Source organism: Littorina saxatilis, linkage group LG1, assembly GCF_037325665.1.
Source record: "Littorina saxatilis isolate snail1 linkage group LG1, US_GU_Lsax_2.0, whole genome shotgun sequence".
NCBI classification, from domain to species: Eukaryota; Metazoa; Mollusca; class Gastropoda; order Littorinimorpha; family Littorinidae; genus Littorina; species Littorina saxatilis.
In genome coordinates, this window is record NC_090245.1 from 24,471,993 (window position 1) to 24,489,492 (window position 17,500).

The 17,500-nt window shown below is 41.3% G+C and overlaps 1 protein-coding gene across 1 annotated transcript in view; it reads left to right on the forward strand.

Moving 5' to 3' along the window:
* Positions 1 to 17,500, forward strand: part of LOC138965476 (ATP-dependent DNA helicase Q4-like) — a 430,431-nt gene that overhangs the window by 284,709 nt on the left and 128,222 nt on the right. Inside the window, exon 18 of the mRNA XM_070337643.1 lies at positions 15,702 to 15,832. Within this exon, the coding sequence (XP_070193744.1) occupies positions 15,702 to 15,832 (131 nt within the window). The remainder of the gene's footprint in view (positions 1 to 15,701; positions 15,833 to 17,500) is intronic.

Below are 17,500 nucleotides of genomic sequence, written 5' to 3' on the forward strand. Positions count from 1 at the left end.
GGGTTAGTGCTAGGACTGGTTGGTCCGGTGTCAGAATAATGTGACTGGGTAAGACAACAACCAGACCCCATCTGACTGCTGTTTGGGAAACAGTCCCCAATTCACTGCTGTACACCATTTACGTATCATTACATGCTGTTTCTCTTTCGAAACTTGTAAAGCACTACTTCTATTTTGCAGCTGATACTGGTAAAATGTTAATACACTATGATTGTATTGAAACATTATTGTACATAAAGCACTGGAACATTTTCAAACATAATGTGGTTAACTTCTATTTCAACTTAATGGGCGAGGGCGGGATGGAAAAAAAACCATTTTAGCATTTCTTGTTCTGTTACAGTGTTAAGAGAAAGATAAATTCAATTCAATTTAATTCAATTCAATTTAATACAACTCTCTCTCCCTCATTCTCATTCTCATAAATCAGACTCAAACCATCCGTTGTCAGGGTCGTGAATGCTAGCTACTGACTGGATTGGAAATACTCTTATGTCGCCTAGCGCCATATGTAACTGATGAAACCATTCATAGCACAGCGCAGAGCTATCGGTTTTTGGACGTCCCCATTTCACTGCTGTACAGCAAACATCGTCCCCAAATAACTGTGTCTGTGTGTCACCGACTTAGTTGCTCTGCAGAGTCTGTGTGTGTAATACTGCCTTGCTCTGCTGAGTTTGTGTGTTATACCGCTTTGCTCTGCTGAGTGTGTGTGTTTGTGTTAATTACGGTCTGTCTGTATATTCTTTTGTCTGTCCGTCTGTCACTCAAGGGTAAACCGGCACGATTAGCTTAGTGGTAAGGCGTCCGCCCCGTGATCGGGAGGTCGTGGGTTTGAACCTCGGCCGGTGTCACGATTTCATCTTTCGCCTGTGTACATATTTCCCCCTCGATATTTACTCGAGACCGAAATGTTGTTTCCTGGTAAAATTAAGAAGAGAAATTATTTATGGACGAAAAGCATGTCAGTTTCTTGCATGTGAAAAAAATTGGTTGTGAAATTAAATCATGTAGATTTCACTCCCAAAATCGAATTCTTCGAAAACGTGTACCGAGTGGTTACGTCCCTTGAGTAAGAAGGGAAACATTTTAGGATGAATCAAATTTCTAAGTTAAATAAAATAATTGGTTGGACAAATTTGGCCCCATGAATGTAAGGTACACAAGGTCGCTCATCAGTACTATCGAAGGGTGTTTTTTTTGTTCAGTGTAGAGTTTATACTAGATCAACGAGGCCGAAAATCGAAATATCAACACGGCGAAAGATGAAAACGTCACACCGGGTCATACCTAAGACTTTAAAATTGGAAATCTAGTGGCTGATCCACATCCCATTTTGGTGCAATCCCATTTTGCCGCCGTCCCATTTTTTTCCCCATCCCATTTTCGCGACATTTCACAAGCCAAGCGTCATTTTATAAAATTTATAATTTTGGATGATTAATGAGATGAGGATGATTATAATGATGATGCTATGGATTTCCAATTTGGATTGAGACTACGTGACAGGGCATTTTACTAACATGTCATAACAATAGCGCGACATCCCATTTTGACACCATATCCCATTTGGCCGCCATGCCGTTTCACCGTATTCCATTTATCCCCCATCCCATTGTCGCGACATTTCACAAGCCAAGCGTCATTTTACTACCGTGTCATAACAGTAGCACGTCATCCCATTTTGACACCATCCCATTTGGCCGCCATCACATTTTTTATTTATTCTTCTTGCCAAGCCTCACTATACTACTATACTGCGTTATTCAACTAGGAAGACATTCCGTTTACGCCAAATTCCATTTTTGCCACAATCCAAAATGTCGCGAAATAGAGATGGCGGCAAAATGGGATGACGGCAAAACGGCATGGCGACAAAATGGAATGTGGCGCTAGTGGTTTGACACGGTGGTAAAATGACACATGGCCTATGAAATGTCGCAAAAATGGGATGGGGGCAAAATGGGATAACGGCGAAACGGGATTGCGCCAAAATGGGAAGTGGAGCTAATGGTACATGACATGGTGGTAAAATGACACTTGGCCTGAGAAATGTCGCCAAAAACAGGACTAATAGATCCCTTGCCTTGGGGTAGTGCGACTCTGTCACTGCTAGCTTTCCACTCGGAGGAAGCGACCGGAATTTCCCAACGATGGGACATCCTAGTAATTAATTTTTTTTTTTTAATTCCTAAAATTAACAGAGTCGCGCTACCCCAAAAGTCGAGGAATTTCGTGTTTGTCCCTTGACTTTGGAGATGACAAGAAAATATCGGGCGCAAAAACGTGATTTGTAAAATTTTTCACAACATATGTCGCCTAGCGCCATGTATGTGATGAAACCATTCATATAGCTCTGCGGGAGCTCTGCACTTTTGGACGTCCCCATTTCACTGCTGTACAGCAAACATCGTCCCCAAATACCTGTTTGTTTCTAAAAAATCACGCTGGAGGTTGCATTTTATGTAATAACCTCCTGAAATGAGTTTTGACACTTTAGAATGGCATGTAAAATGACACATGGCCTATGAAATGTCGCAAAAATGGGATGGGGGCAAAATGGGATAACGGCCAAACGGGATTGCGCCAAAATGGGACGTGGAGCTAATGGTACATGACATGGTGGTAAAATGACACTTGGCCTGTAAAATGTCGCAAAAATGGGATGGGGGCGAAATGGGCTAACGGCCAAACGGGATTGCGCCAAAATGGGACGTGGAGCTAATGGTACATGACATGGTGGTAAAATGACACTTGGCCTGTAAAATGTCGCAAAAATGGGATGGGGGCGAAATGGGTTAACGGCGAAACGGAATTGCGCCAAAATGGGATGTGGAGCTAATGGTACATGATATGGTGGTAAAATGACACTTGGCCTGAGAAATGTCGCCAAAATGGTATGGGGGCGAATTGGGATAACGGCGAAACAGGACTAATAGATCCCTTGACTTGGGGTAGTGCGACTCTGTCACTGCTAGCTTTCCACTCGGAGGAAGCGACCGGAATTTCCCAACGATGGGGCATCCTAGTAATGAATTTTTTTATTTTTTTTAATTCTTAAAATTAACAGAGTCGCGCTACCCCAAAAGTCAAGGAATTTCGTGTTTGTCCCTTGACTTTGGAGATGACAAGAAAATATCGGGCGCAAAAACGTGATTTGTAAAATTTTTCACAACATATGTCGCCTAGCGCCATGTATGTGATGAAACCATTCATATAGCTCTGCGGGAGCTCTGCACTTTTGGACGTCCCCATTTCACTGCTGTACAGCAAACATCGTCCCCAAATACCTGTTTGTTTCTAAAAAATCACGCTGGAGGTTGCATTTTATGTAATAACCTCCTGAAATGAGTTTTGACACTTTAGAATGGCATGTAAAATGACACATAACCTATGAAATGTCGCAAAAATGGGATGTGCGCAAAATGGGATAACGGCCAAACGGGATTGCGTCAAAATGGGACGTGGAGCTAATGGTACATGACATGGTGGTAAAATGACACTTGGCCTGTAAAATGTCGCAAAAATGGGATGGGGGCGAAATGGGCTAACGGCGAAACGGGATTGCGCCAAAATGGGATGTGGAGCTAATGGTACATGATATGGTGGTAAAATGACACTTGGCCTGAGAAATGTCGCCAAAATGGGATGGGGGCGAATTGGGATAACGGCGAAACAGGACTAATAGATCCCTTGACTTGGGGTAGTGCGACTCTGTCACTGCTAGCTTTCCACTCGGAGGAAGCGACCGGAATTTCCCAACGATGGGACATCCTAGTAATGAATTTTTTTTTTTTTAATTCTTAAAATTAACAGAGTCGCGCTACCCCAAAAGTCAAGGAATTTCGTGTTTGTCCCTTGACTTTGGAGATGACAAGAAAATATCGGGCGCAAAAACGTGATTTGTAAAATTTTTCACAACATATGTCGCCTAGCGCCATGTATGTGATGAAACCATTCATATAGCTCTGCGGGAGCTCTGCACTTTTGGACGTCCCCATTTCACTGCTGTACAGCAAACATCGTCCCCAAATACCTGTTTGTTTCTAAAAAATCACGCTGGAGGTTGCATTTTATGTAATAACCTCCTGAAATGAGTTTTCACACTTTAGAATGGCATTTAACGCTCATTGAAGTTTTAACAAACTTTCTAACACCTAAAACATTCATAGCACCGATAACGTAATTCTAGCTCTGCACTTTGTGTACACATACGTCCCCATTTCACTGCTGTACAGCAAACATCGTCCCCAAATGTCTGTTTTTCTAAAAATCACGCTGGAGGTTGCATTTTATGTAATAACCTCCTGAAATGAGTTTTCACACTTTAAAATGGCATTTAACGCTCATTGAAGTTTTAAGAAACTTTCTAACACTTAAAACAAAAGAGACCCCAAATGCCTGTGTTTTGAGCAAGATGGCATTTTGATACACAGCCGACCCCAAATGACTGTAAAACCACCTATGTGTGTGTGTGTGTGTGTGTGTGTGTGTGTGTGTGTGTGTGTGTGTGTGTGCAACATTAACTGATCATCAGTTGCGATCATCTATCCCTTGTTCGGTTTTCTTTGGCCTATTACATTACTGATTAGTGTGTTGATGTCTGTTTCCTGTTTATTTCTTGTTTTGTTTATCGTCAGATAAAAATCAATAGAAATAGCCAAAGCAGTTTGTTTTTTTCTTCTTTGATAATTATGGCAAAATGATGTGCGAGACGTAATTATGTTTTTAGTTTTCAGACGTCAAATATTGTTCATCATTAATTCGCTGGTTATTTCAGAAACCCCATATCAAGATTTGTTTTTCTTCGTCTTAAAAACTGAGTTGGGGCGCGTCAACTAACTATGTCCAAAAGTTGTACAGTTTTAGCTTTGGTTTCCGTCTTCAGTAGAATCAGAATGACAAGCAACACACAAAAAAGAAAAGAAAAACAATTGTTATTAGCTTCACATGCATCTTATGATTTTCGAGAGCAATTGAGTGGCAGAAGTGCAGATTATACAATATATTTACTTGCAAACATTTAATGTACAGGATTCCTTTGTTTACAAGAAAGAAAGAGGGTAGCATTCGTTGTTGTTTGTGTCTGTTTGTGCTTCTTACGAGTAAATGTTACTTAAAGTTACCGTCTGTCCATCCGTCTGTCCCACCTTATATTGCACTTATAGCTGTTCATAATTGTTGAACAAGGGGAGTTGTGGCGATCAACTTAAGGAGATACTATACTAGTGTATTGGAATTCCTCTTACAAAGTTCGTGCACATGTTCCTCTAAGCAATATGTATAAATCTGTAGAAAGAAAAAGTAGTTTCCTTATGAACGTTTTTTTATTTTTTTTTTATTTTTTTTAATCTGGGGCTGGTCAAATACGATATTGCGGAAAACACTGTGATTTTGAACGTGATCGTCTTTTACATTTTTGGCCTTATGATGAATAATGCATTTTTTTTTGTGGACAAATGGATAGAAAGTATCAGTATATCATAACATGTTACTAACAAAATGTACGTGGAATGTTATCCACGATTGTCGAAACCATACAAGATAAAATCATCATAAATGTAGTGGCAACAGCGTTCTATCACAATAACCCCGCGTGAAATCATAACCGAGTTTCGTAATAACCTGATTGTTGGTTTTCGTTTTTTTGGGAATTTTGTGGACTTTAGTTTTGCCACTTTTTCTTCGAAATCAGGCCAATAAATGAAACCAAACAAATGGCCGATCAAAGCAAACGGACTTGCATCATTTTGCCTCACTATTTGGAAGAAAAAAGTCTTGTTGCAAGAAATCGAACATCTTTACATTGTGGGAAAATGCTTTTACAGTAATTTGAAAACCCTTTTTCTTCTTTTTTGTCTGTGTGTTGCCATTACCTATTTGCCCCGTTTCCTGCAAGCAATTGAAATCCAGTGCCTTTGTGCAGTTGTCCCCAAATAGGTGACACGATGTTAGGTAATGCATTTGAAAGGTAATTTGGAGAGTGTTTGTAACGTAATGTGCACATTCAACGAGGTTTTGAGATTTTACTCTTGAACTTTTAATATGGATATTAAAATTAAACACTGTTTTTCATTATGCTCCTTTAGTTTGATGGCTGGTTGGTAAAGTATGGTCTAGGGCCGAGTTGCACGAAGCGAAACTGGGTGCTCCCTAAAGGAGTGATACGCAGGCGCGAGGTTGGTTTCAATGTAATCGATATTTGTTGTGATTTGAACCAATCAGACCCTGCGGCTTGTTCCCACCCAGTTGGGTTGCACCCAGTTTTGCTTCGTGCACCTCAGCCCTGGGCTCCCCACAGACACTCCACCTAGGGGGTCCCGGGACCCCCAACTTATGGGGGTTCATTGAACTCAATTAAACTTTGGAGGGTCCCAAGGCCAGGAGGTCCAAATTATTGCGATCGGGGGTCAGCTTCCACACAGACAGATGATCCATGGAGCGCTCATGTCGATCTAATGCTGTCTTTTGGAAGTTCTCTGAGCACTTCACAAAAATATTGACCATATTGAATAGCTTTACACCGTAAGTTCGCGTCGGTACAGATTCGGCGGAACATTTTATCGTCTTAGAAAATCACCCAAATGTACGTTCTTGTCCATTCCGTTTGGAAACGACGAAGCGTTTGGATGGGCGGGGGATTTGTTTTCCCCCCATCGCTTCCTTCGACACCATCTGTGACACTATGTTCATTCAGCGTTGAAGTCGTCTGGCGTCCTTTTGTGCTATATAGCACTAGCGACCAGTTCTCTTTAGATCGTAAAACAGCATGAAAACATTACTGTCGTTACGCAAGATAACGAACTATTACTATATTGCGGGACCAGCTGTTTCCAGGGTTAGTGTGGCGCGGGACCCCCTCATGAATAATTACTGGTACTTTTCCTTTTTACATTTAGTCAAGTTTTGACTAAATGTTTTAACATAGAGGGGGAAGCGAGACGAGGGTCGTGGTGTGTGTGTGTGTGTGTGTGTGTGTGTGTGTGTGTGTGTGTGTGTGTGTGTGTGTGTAGAGCGATTCAGAGTAAACTACTGGACCGATCTTTATGAAATTTTACATGAGAGTTCCTGGGTATGATATCCCCAGACGTTTTTTTCGTTTTTTTAATAAATGTCTTTGATGACGTCATATCCGGCTTTTTGTAAAAGTTGAGGCGGCACTGTCACACCCTCATTTTTCAATCAAATTGATTGAAATTTTTGTTAAGCAATCTTCGACGAAGGCCGGATTTTGGTATTGCATTTCAGCTTGGTGGCTTAAAAATAATTAATGACTTTGGTCAATAAAAATCTGAACTTTTTTATATAAAACGATCCAAATTTACGTTCATCTTATTCTTCATCATTTTCTGATTCCAAAAACATATAAATATGTTATATTCGGATTAAAAACAAGCTCTGAAAATTAAAGAAATAAAAATTATGATCAAAATTAAATTTCCAAAATGCAGCACAGCCAAACCACTACCGCGCTGAACAGGCTCGTCAATTTCACTGCGTTTTGCACGAGCGGCGGACTACGGTCATTGTGAAAAAATGCAGTGCGTTCAGTTTCATTCTGTGAGTTCCACAGCTTGACTAAATGTAGTAATTTCGGCTTACGCGACTTGTTACATTTAGTCAAGTTTTGACTAAATGTTTTAACGTAGAGGGGGGAATCGAGACGAGGGTCGTGGTGTATGTGTGTCTGTGTGTGTGTGTGTAGAGCGATTCAGAGAAAACTACTTGACCGATCTTCATGAAACTTCACATGAGAGATCCTGAGTATGGTATCTTTAGACTTTTTTTTCATTTTTTTGATAAATGTCTTTGATGACGTCATATCCGGCTTTTCGTGAAAGTTGAGGCGGCACTGTCACTCTCTCATCTTTCAACCAAAGTGGTTGAAATTTTGGTCAAGTAATCTTCGACGAAGCCCGGTCTTTGGTATTGCATTTCAGCTTGGAGGCTTCAAAATTAATTAATGAGTTTGCTCATTAAAGTTGTCATTAAAATCGATTTTTCGCAAACAGATTTAAAATTGATTGCATCGTATTCTTCATCACATTCTGAATCTAAAAATATATACATATGTCATGTTTACTCTTAAAATGTGATCACAATTAACGAAAATAGATTAATTAGTCTTACGATTAAAATTTAAGAAATCGATCTTAAAATGATTTCATCTTATTCTTTATCATTTCCTGAATCCAAAAACATATAGATATGATAGGTTGTATTCAAAACAAGCTCCGAAAGTTAACAAGAATACAGAAAAGCGCGCTTTCCTGCTTAGCACAATACGCTACCGCGCTATTCTGGCGTGTCAATATCACTACGTTTTGCACGTGGGAGGTGAGCGATTTCCTTCTCGCGGGGATTGACGAAGCTGTACTGTCTTGGTGAAAACATACAGTGCGTTCAGTTTCATTCCGTGAGTTCAACAGCTTAACTAAATGTAGTAATTTCGCCTTACGCGACTTGTTTTTACATTTAACATTTTAGTCAAGTTTTGACTAAATGTTTTAACATAGAGGGGGGAATCGAGACGAGGGTCGTGGTGTATGTGTGTGTGTGTGTGTGTGTGTGTGTGTGTGTGTGTGTGTGTGTATGTGTGTGTGTGCGTGCGTGCGTGTAGAGCGATTCAGACCAAACTACTGGACCGATCTTTATGAAATTTGACATGAGAGTTCCTGGGAATGATATCCCCGGACGTTTTTTTCTTTTTTGCGATAAATACCTTTGATGACGTCATATCCGGCTTTTTGTAAAAGTTGAGGCGGCATTGTCACACCCTCATTTTTCAATCAAATTGATTGAAATTTTGGCCCAGCAATCTTCGACGAAGGCCGGACTTCGGTATTGCATTTCAGCTTGGTGGCTTAAAAATTAATTAATGACTTTGGTCATTAAAAATCGGAAAATTGTAAAAAAAAAAAATATTATAAAACGATCCAAATTTACGTTCATCTTATTCTTCATCATTCCCTGATTCCAAAAAAATATAAATATGTTATATTTAGATTAAAAACAAGCTCTGAAAATTAAAAATATAAAAATTATGATCAAATTTTTTTTTTTAAATCAATTTAAAAACACTTTCATCTTATTCCTTGTCGGTTCCTGATTCCCAAAACATATAGATATGATATGTTTGGATAAAAAACACGCTCACAAAGTTAAAACGAAAAGAGGTACAGTAAAGCGTGCTATGAAGCACAGCGCAACCGCTACCACGCCAAACAGGCTCGTCACTTTCACTGCCTTTTGCACTAGCGGCGGACTACGTTCAGTTTCATTTTGTGAGTTCCACAGCTTGACTAAATATAGTAATTTCGCCTTACGCGACTTGTTTCTTCTCCTTGTTGTTGTTGTTGTTGTGGGCTTTCCTTTGTGGTTCTCTATTCAAATATGCATTAGGCCTATTCGAAGCGGACGATCTGCGATTGACACTCAGTAATGCAGTAAATGTGAATGCTGCTCCACACGTTTTTTCGCCTGCGCGGCTAAGAAGGATCTGTAAACTAAAGTGGCAATCACGGAACCCTTTTAAACAATGCCCACGACCACTACTTTAACATAGCACGGTGCAATTCGGTGTATCAGTCAAAGTAAAGCTATTGCATTTTTACCAAACCTTAATTTGAACCGTAACAAGGTGATCGTTTGGTGTCTGTGTGTATGTATCCTTCTTGCCTTTTAGGTTTATTCTGATTTGCAAACAACCTAGCGCGATCACTGATGGCGATGGTCTTCGTAAGAGGGAATACTTGTCTGAAATAGGCCATTCTTGGATCTATACGTTCTTCGGAAAACGAAAGCAGCAACAAAAAGCATTCCTTTGGTATACTACGTGTTGCGAATAAATGTTCAACAAAATTGGTCTTTTGTATTGTCAGATTGTGGACGATTATGCCCAACCTATCAGCCGAGTCCTGTAGAGTTTGTAACATCCGTATAACTTGCATAAGTTTCCGTTTTTTTTACATGCATGTCTGTTTTGTGTGTGTGTGTGTGTGTGTGTGTGTGTGTGTGTGTGTGTGTGTGTGTGTGTGTGTGTGTGTGTGTGTGTGTGTGTTGGGTTTGGTTTGGTTTGGTTTGGTTTGGTTTGTGTGTATGTGTGCGTAGCTTGGCCTCCCCTTTATGACAAAGGGAAGCTTCCAAAAAACGCGTCGGCAATTCTGGAAATTACAACTGAGTACAGTGGCTTTGGAAAAATACGGTACATGCAAATAGACCCGAGGAAAACAAATGTAGACCAGATTTTGTCTGAATTGCAGTTCGAGACAATCAGGCGACCGAGAGCGGTTTCCTGAAAACAGGAAGGGAGACAACCCGGTACGAAGCGATCAATGGATTAAGAGCACGCTACACAATCAATTTACGGTGGTCGCGCAAGCTAACTGCGGGGACTTAGTCGTGTAATCCTCCACAGTGCGGCGGAACAAACGATGCCAGACCGTACCTCAGGTGCCCAATTGGCCCAGACAGCACCCGCTTACCGCTGCTGAGGAGGCCCCTGTGTCTACCAGATGAGACAGGGTATATTTTGAACTCAGTGTTCGCCACGGTCCCAACTTCTCTTCTTCGACGCCCCCTTCCCCTGTCACCTCTTTCTGTCTCTGTCTGTGTGTGGGTGTGTGTGGGTCTCTCTCTCTCTCTCTCTCTCTCTCTCTCTCTCTCTCTCTCTCTCTCTCTCTCTCTCTCTCTCTCTCCTAGAATGAACAATCACATCACGCTTCGGTCATCATGGCACACATTAAGGATTCTTGTCCTGCTGTTTGATTGGAAAAAAACTGAACATTAACATGGAAAAAATAAGAAGTTAAAGTCGAGTTCATCAAAGCAGAGGAAACATTAAATTAGATCTGTTTGCTATTTTTGTCTCTTTAGATGAACCTTCAGGGATAGAAATAATGAGGGAATAATTGCGTCTTTGTAGTGACTAAGGTGTACGTTATGGGAGCTCTTGCTTTGAAGAGAGGAGCCAGTATTGCGATGATATTAAGAAGGAGAAGTAACGGTGCCCTAGTTTAAAGACCCACGGACTTCCTCCTTTTTACGATCGCAGATTTGCTCTTCATAATGTTCATAAATGTGCCTCAAATGTTTGGACTCCTTCTCTTTTTAGAACTAATTTTCTCACGGATTTTTCGGGCTTTAAACGGGGGGGGGGGGGGGGGATAAGAGGAGGGGCTCTATCGTAAAAATATTGATGATGATAAGACGAATAAAACATACATTTATCGCGATTATCACAGAACAAGTGCCGGTCTCGGGGATGTTCTAGTGAAGCGACCAGTACAATTGATCGTGATGCATCTTTAACACTTGCACAGTCGACCACAGGGTTGACTCGTGATATTAAGAGAGAGATGGACAGACAGACTTAGTCGTCCGTGTTTCTTCAAGTTAACGAGAGATGATGATGATGATGATGATGATTGTGAAGGAAATCACGAATAACATTAACAGGCAAAGTTGATAGTGATATCTTCCACGCTCTGAGAGCGCTAACCAGAGATAATAGAGTGACGTAGTGAAATGGGGTGCACGGATTGTAAATTCAGCTCACTGACCGAGAGAGTTGATGTTGTGAATCGCAACGAAGATATCGTTACACTTAACCACTGTCCCGCAGTGGGGCACTGCGGTTATGAAATTAAAGGCCCCTCCTGTTTTTGGAACCGCAGGAGCTTTCTAGTTTGCTGTTAGGTAGATTTTTGGTTCCTCTTTCCTGTCATGCTCTCTTTTTCTTCATGAATTCTTTTCTTTTTTCTGCCTTCTTGCTCATTCACCTGTATTTTTTCCAAAAATCTCTTCTCTTGCCGCTTGTCTCGCGATTCATGTATAGTTTAATCTGTTAGTGTTCTGATGTAAGTCCAGCAGTAGATAGGTTAAGCCTATTTTAACATACTGGAAACTGGTAATCTTCCAGTAGGTATTAATTTAGTTTTACTAAAGCCTGCTGGGACACAAGTAATGGGTTAGTGCATTTGTAAACAGGAATCGCTTGACAAGTGGCCCCCTTCATCCCCCCCTTCCTCGTCCTGATATGGCTCTGCGTAGTCGGCTGGACGTTAAGCAACAAATAAACAAACAAACAAACTTAACCACTGTCCAGCGACAGGGAGGGGTTGTCACAGGAATCGACCGGGAGAAAGGAAGCCCGAGTAGAGCACTTAACAGGTAAATGGAATAAGCATTTGAATATCGTTAATGTTTATCGCATAAGTCGAATCGACTAACACTGTAACTTTAAACATAGCAGACAGATATCTAAGACAAGATGTCCGCTATTTATGTTGTGCAGTGCGTCGTGTAACCGATCGTAAAGGAAGATAGTGGCCAGATGACAGAATGAAGGATCTGAGAAGCCGCCGGAATATCATGCCTATAGACTCGCATAGCTGAGATTCGACGGGATTTCTAGAAGCTAGTGCACAGTTATTTTTGTCCGTAGAGTTGGACCATAGTGGTCACAGGGCGGTAGAAACTGAGTAGACCGAGGTCACCAGTAGAAGGAAGTAGTAGTTAAAACACATTTCCTAGTGAACAGCAAAAGAAGCTGTGTAATTCTGCGTATGACCAGAATTAAAATATGTCTACAATATCTTAACTAAAGAGATAAGGAATATTTAGTAGACAGAGCAGACGGTGTTTTAAGTCTGCCGTAGTAGAAACTATAACTGGTTTTTGTTGACTACACACGAGCCGTGAGTAGATACCTGTAAACTAGATATCGTGTGCCTGTGAGTTCACGGACTGTTTTTGTAGTTTTATAACTAAGTGAAGGGTAGAGAGTTTTGTCATTGCAATTGTGTACGAGATTGTCATCTCGAGTGTTTTTTGCCTACCAAAACTGTGAGTACTGGATTTTTGAGTACCTAACCTTTATGTTCATGATTGTGTGTATTTGTGTGTATGATGTCATAGCCGTATAATACAGTGGAGGGAACGTACCTTTGGCGTTGTGTTTGATTCCTGTATGACAGCATATTAGCGCAATTACATTCATTCACATTCAATTTGAGTTAGGACTCATTAATGACTCCTTCAAAAGAAGGTTAGCGTTTACGGCCTTTTGAAAGGCACAAACTTGGGGTCACCATTGTGAATGAATGTAATTGCGCTAATATGCGGTCATACAGGAATCAAACACAACGCCAAAAGTACGTTCCCTCCACTGTATTATATGTATGACCGCATATTAGCGCAATTACATTCATTCACAATGGTAACCCCAAGTTTGTGCCTTTCGAAAGGCCGTAAACGCTAACCTTCTTTTGAAGGAGTCATTAATGAGTCCTAACTCAAATTGAATGTGAATGAATGTAATTGCGCTAATATGCTGTCATACAGGAATCAAACACAACGCCGAAGGTACGTTCCCTCCACTGTATTATACGGCTATGACATCCTACACACAAATACACACAATCATGAACATAAAGGTTAGGTACTCAAAAATCCAGTACTCACAGTTTTGGTAGGCAAAAAACACTCGAGATGACAATCTCGACCACAATTGCAATGACAAAACTCTCTACCCTTCACTTAGTTATAAAACTACAAAAACAGTCCGTGAACTCACAGGCACACGATATCTAGTTTACAGGTATCTACTCACGGCTCGTGTGTAGTCAACAAAAACCAGTTATAGTTTCTACTACGGCAGACTTAAAACACCGTCTGCTCTGTCTACTAAATATTCCTTATCTCTTAAGTAATTAAGGTATTGTAGACATATTTTAATTCTGGTCATACGCAGAATTACACAGCTTCTTTTGCTGTTCACTAGGAAATGTATTTTAACTACTACTTCCTTCTACTGGTGACCTCGGTCTACTCAGTTTCTACCGCCCTGTGACCACTATGGTCCAACTCTACGGACAAAAATAACCGTGCACTAGCTTCTAGAAATCCCGTCGAATCTCAGCTATGCGAGTCTATAGGCGTGATATTCCGGCGGCTTCTCAGATCCTTCATTCTGTCATCTGGCCACTATCTTCCTTTACGACCGGTTACACGACGCACTGCACAACATAAATAGCGGACATCTTGTCTTAGATATATGTCTGCTATGTTTAAAGTTACAATGTTAGTCGATTCGACTTATGCGATAAACATTAACGATATTCAAATGCTTATTCCATTTACCTGTTAAGTGCTCTACTCGGGCTTCCTTTCTTCTCCCGGTCGATTCCTGTGACAACCCCTCCCTGTCGCTGGACAGTGGTTAAGTGTAACGATATCTTCGTTGCGATTCACATCAACTCTCTCGGTCAGTGAGCTGAATTTACAATCCGTGCACCCCACTTCACTACGTCACTCTATTATCTCTGGTTAGCGCTCTCAAAGCGTGGAGGATATCACTATCAACTTTGCCTGTTAATGTTATTCGTGATTTCCTTCACAATGATGATGATGATGATGATGATGATGATGATGATGATGATGATGATGATGATGATGATGATGATGATGATGATGATGATGATGATGATTGATGATGATTGATGATGATTGATGAATGATGATAATGATGAATGATGATTTTGATGACGACGACGACGACGATTTCGTTCTCTCTTTCGTAAGCAAAGGGAGGGGTTGTGTCCAAATGAAAGAATGCGGTCTCTCTTTCGTATGCAGAGGTAGGGGGCTGTTTGACGGAATCAACTAATTTTGACATGCTCATTATGAACAGAAACTCGTCAAAATGATGGCACATCGCGCACAGTATGCATCATCGCTGTCATGAGCATGCAGGCTCAATCATTATAGTATGACGTTGAAATTACTAGGGGTTTCTGGCCTACGTTTCCAAGGCATATAAATAGATTTGTGTGTTATTTTGTCACCAAAAGTAGGATGACTGTCTTTGTTGTTGTTGTTGTTGTTGTTGTTGTTGTTGTTGTTGTTGTTGTTGTTGTTGTTGTTGTTGTTGTTGTTGTTTTACTCCGAAGCGAAATACATACCGTGGTTAGAACGTGTTCATTAGAACTTCTGCTTGTTATCGTTCTTCTCGTTTTTCGTGCCACGATTGTTATTGAACTAATATGAACAAAATACTTGTTTAAGGCTGGAGTCTACCCCTCGTACAAGTGATTAGCTTTTTTTTTATAACTGAACTTTTCTGTGAGCCGAAGGAAATAACAAATATAATTGGTCTTTAACGTGCTAATTTCCAAGACAACGACTAAAACTTTAGGATAAACAAAAAAACAAAAGTATAATGTTATTGGAAGGTTTCATCTATAACAAAACAAAACGTCACATTTACTGTACTTCGACCCAGCAGTCTTTTTAGTGGACAGACAGAAAAACAATTATGATACAGATAATAAACTTAAACTTAGACTAAAACTAAGTATGAAGTTTCGGACTTTTCCGCAAAACCACTGCAAATGAAATGTGTACGATTCTATTGTGGATATGTAAACAAAGCAACAGTCAAAAGATCACACGCAGTTACTTTGCTGTTAAATTCGAAACAACGACAAATTTGTACCAACTTTTGAAACTAAATCTCAAGCACAAAACACAAGGCTCAGAAACGCAAGCACACGCACGCACGTACACACACACACACACACACACACACACACACACACACACACACACACACACACACACACACACACACACACACACACACACACAACCATCCACATCAACAATATAATTTCCTAAGATATGCTGCTTCTTTGTTTCAGGAATCGAAACACTGATGTGTTATCTCGAACTGCACGTGCCGGAACTAGTGAGCAACCTGTCGCCAGTGTACGCGTCCTGTCAGATGCAGTGTTACGGCGGTCCTGCGCAACTGCAGGCGGTCGCCAAAAAGGTCAGTCTTTCAACAGCCTAGCTTAGAGCGCAGTTTGGACTCTCACACACTGAGGCGATTCTGCGTTCAAATAACATTCACAAGTGAGAGAATTGTCAACGAAAGCTAAGAGCAATGTCAACACCCCTGAGTGAGGCGATTCTATGTCCGACAAAAGAGCATTGGTCGCCGAGCCGGTTAGGTCTGGCGCTCACCTATGTAACTTCAGCAGGACAGACGACGCACTGCAGATTATCCCAGCCCGCTACACGTTGCGTGAAAGGAAAACAGGCCAAGTACTCGTCATAATTCCTATCGCAGCATCAATATAATATGCAGTGCGTCGTCTGTGCCGCTGAAACTGCGCAGGTATATTCTGCCCTTAAGCCTTGTGAACAGTGTGGCTTATCGTGCAGTGTGGACTCCCTCATACTAAGCCGAAAGGACGATCAAAAAAGTAACCACACCATACCGCATACTGAGGCGAACCTGCGTCCATCGAGCATTGGCCAGTGAGAGTAGGTTTGTCCAAAATGGTCAGACTATTGAACAGCGCAATGTAGACTCCCTCATATTAGGCCTGGGTCCAATGAACACACGGACAGTGATAGGGGGTTGCCAAAAAAGTCACTCAGGTTTTAAACAGTAGCTTAGAGCGCAGTGTCGACCTCTCATGTTCAGGAAATCACGGTTTCAACTAAATGTGTCCAGTGTTGCTAGGTCACCGAGTCGTAAGGAACACGTTTGAGCACATCTTGCTTGGGATAAAATCTCTAGACTACATTTGTAAATGTTGATCCCAAATGTTGAGAAATAAACGGTGGGCAAACAGGTTTGTCATCACAGTCATATCTGGCAACAGCTGAGACAATGTTATAATAATTTATAACAATAATGAAAGTGATTGGAAATCAATGGTAATAATTTTTCATGTAGAATGCCATGCTTCTCTCTCTCTCTCTCTCTCTCTCTCTCTCTCTCTCTCTCTCTCTCTCTCTCTCTCTCTCTCTCTCTTTCTCTCCCCGCCCCCTCTCTCTCTCTCTCTCTCTCTCTCTCTCTCTCTCTCTCTCTCTCTCTCTCTCTCTCTTTCTCTCCCCCCCCCCCCTCTCTCTCTCTCTCTCTCTCTCTCTCTCTCTCTCTCTCTCTCTCTCTCTCTCTCTCTCTCTCTCTCTCTCAAATTGTTCGTGCATCACTCTGCTGCTAAAAGTGCCAACTGAAGAGAGCAGCACGAAATTGACTGAAATTCGACTTCCAGATATACTGAAGTAACTGAGCTAATTGTGTCTGCGGACCAGCACTAATAATGAGAGCGGGTCGTGTGGTCAGAGTCGAGGGTAGAATAGTCTACAGAATTGCATTCTGTGATGTATGGCTTCTTTTTGGAATGAATCTGGGTTTTCGTCTGTTCACCTTGGCCCCGGAGGAGACGTTTTGTGAGACCACCCTTGCAGATGTTAGCCAGTGTGATTGCCTGCAAGCTGCTCTTAAAGGATCTCGTCTTGTGATGAACACAATACAATGACCGGACTTTGAACATTTTAGTCCAAGCACACGCACGCACGCACACAAGCGCGCACACACAAGCGCGAAAAACACACAAACGCATACACCTACACGAACGCGCGCACACACACACACAAACACACACACACACACACACACACAGACACACGCAAACGCACACACACA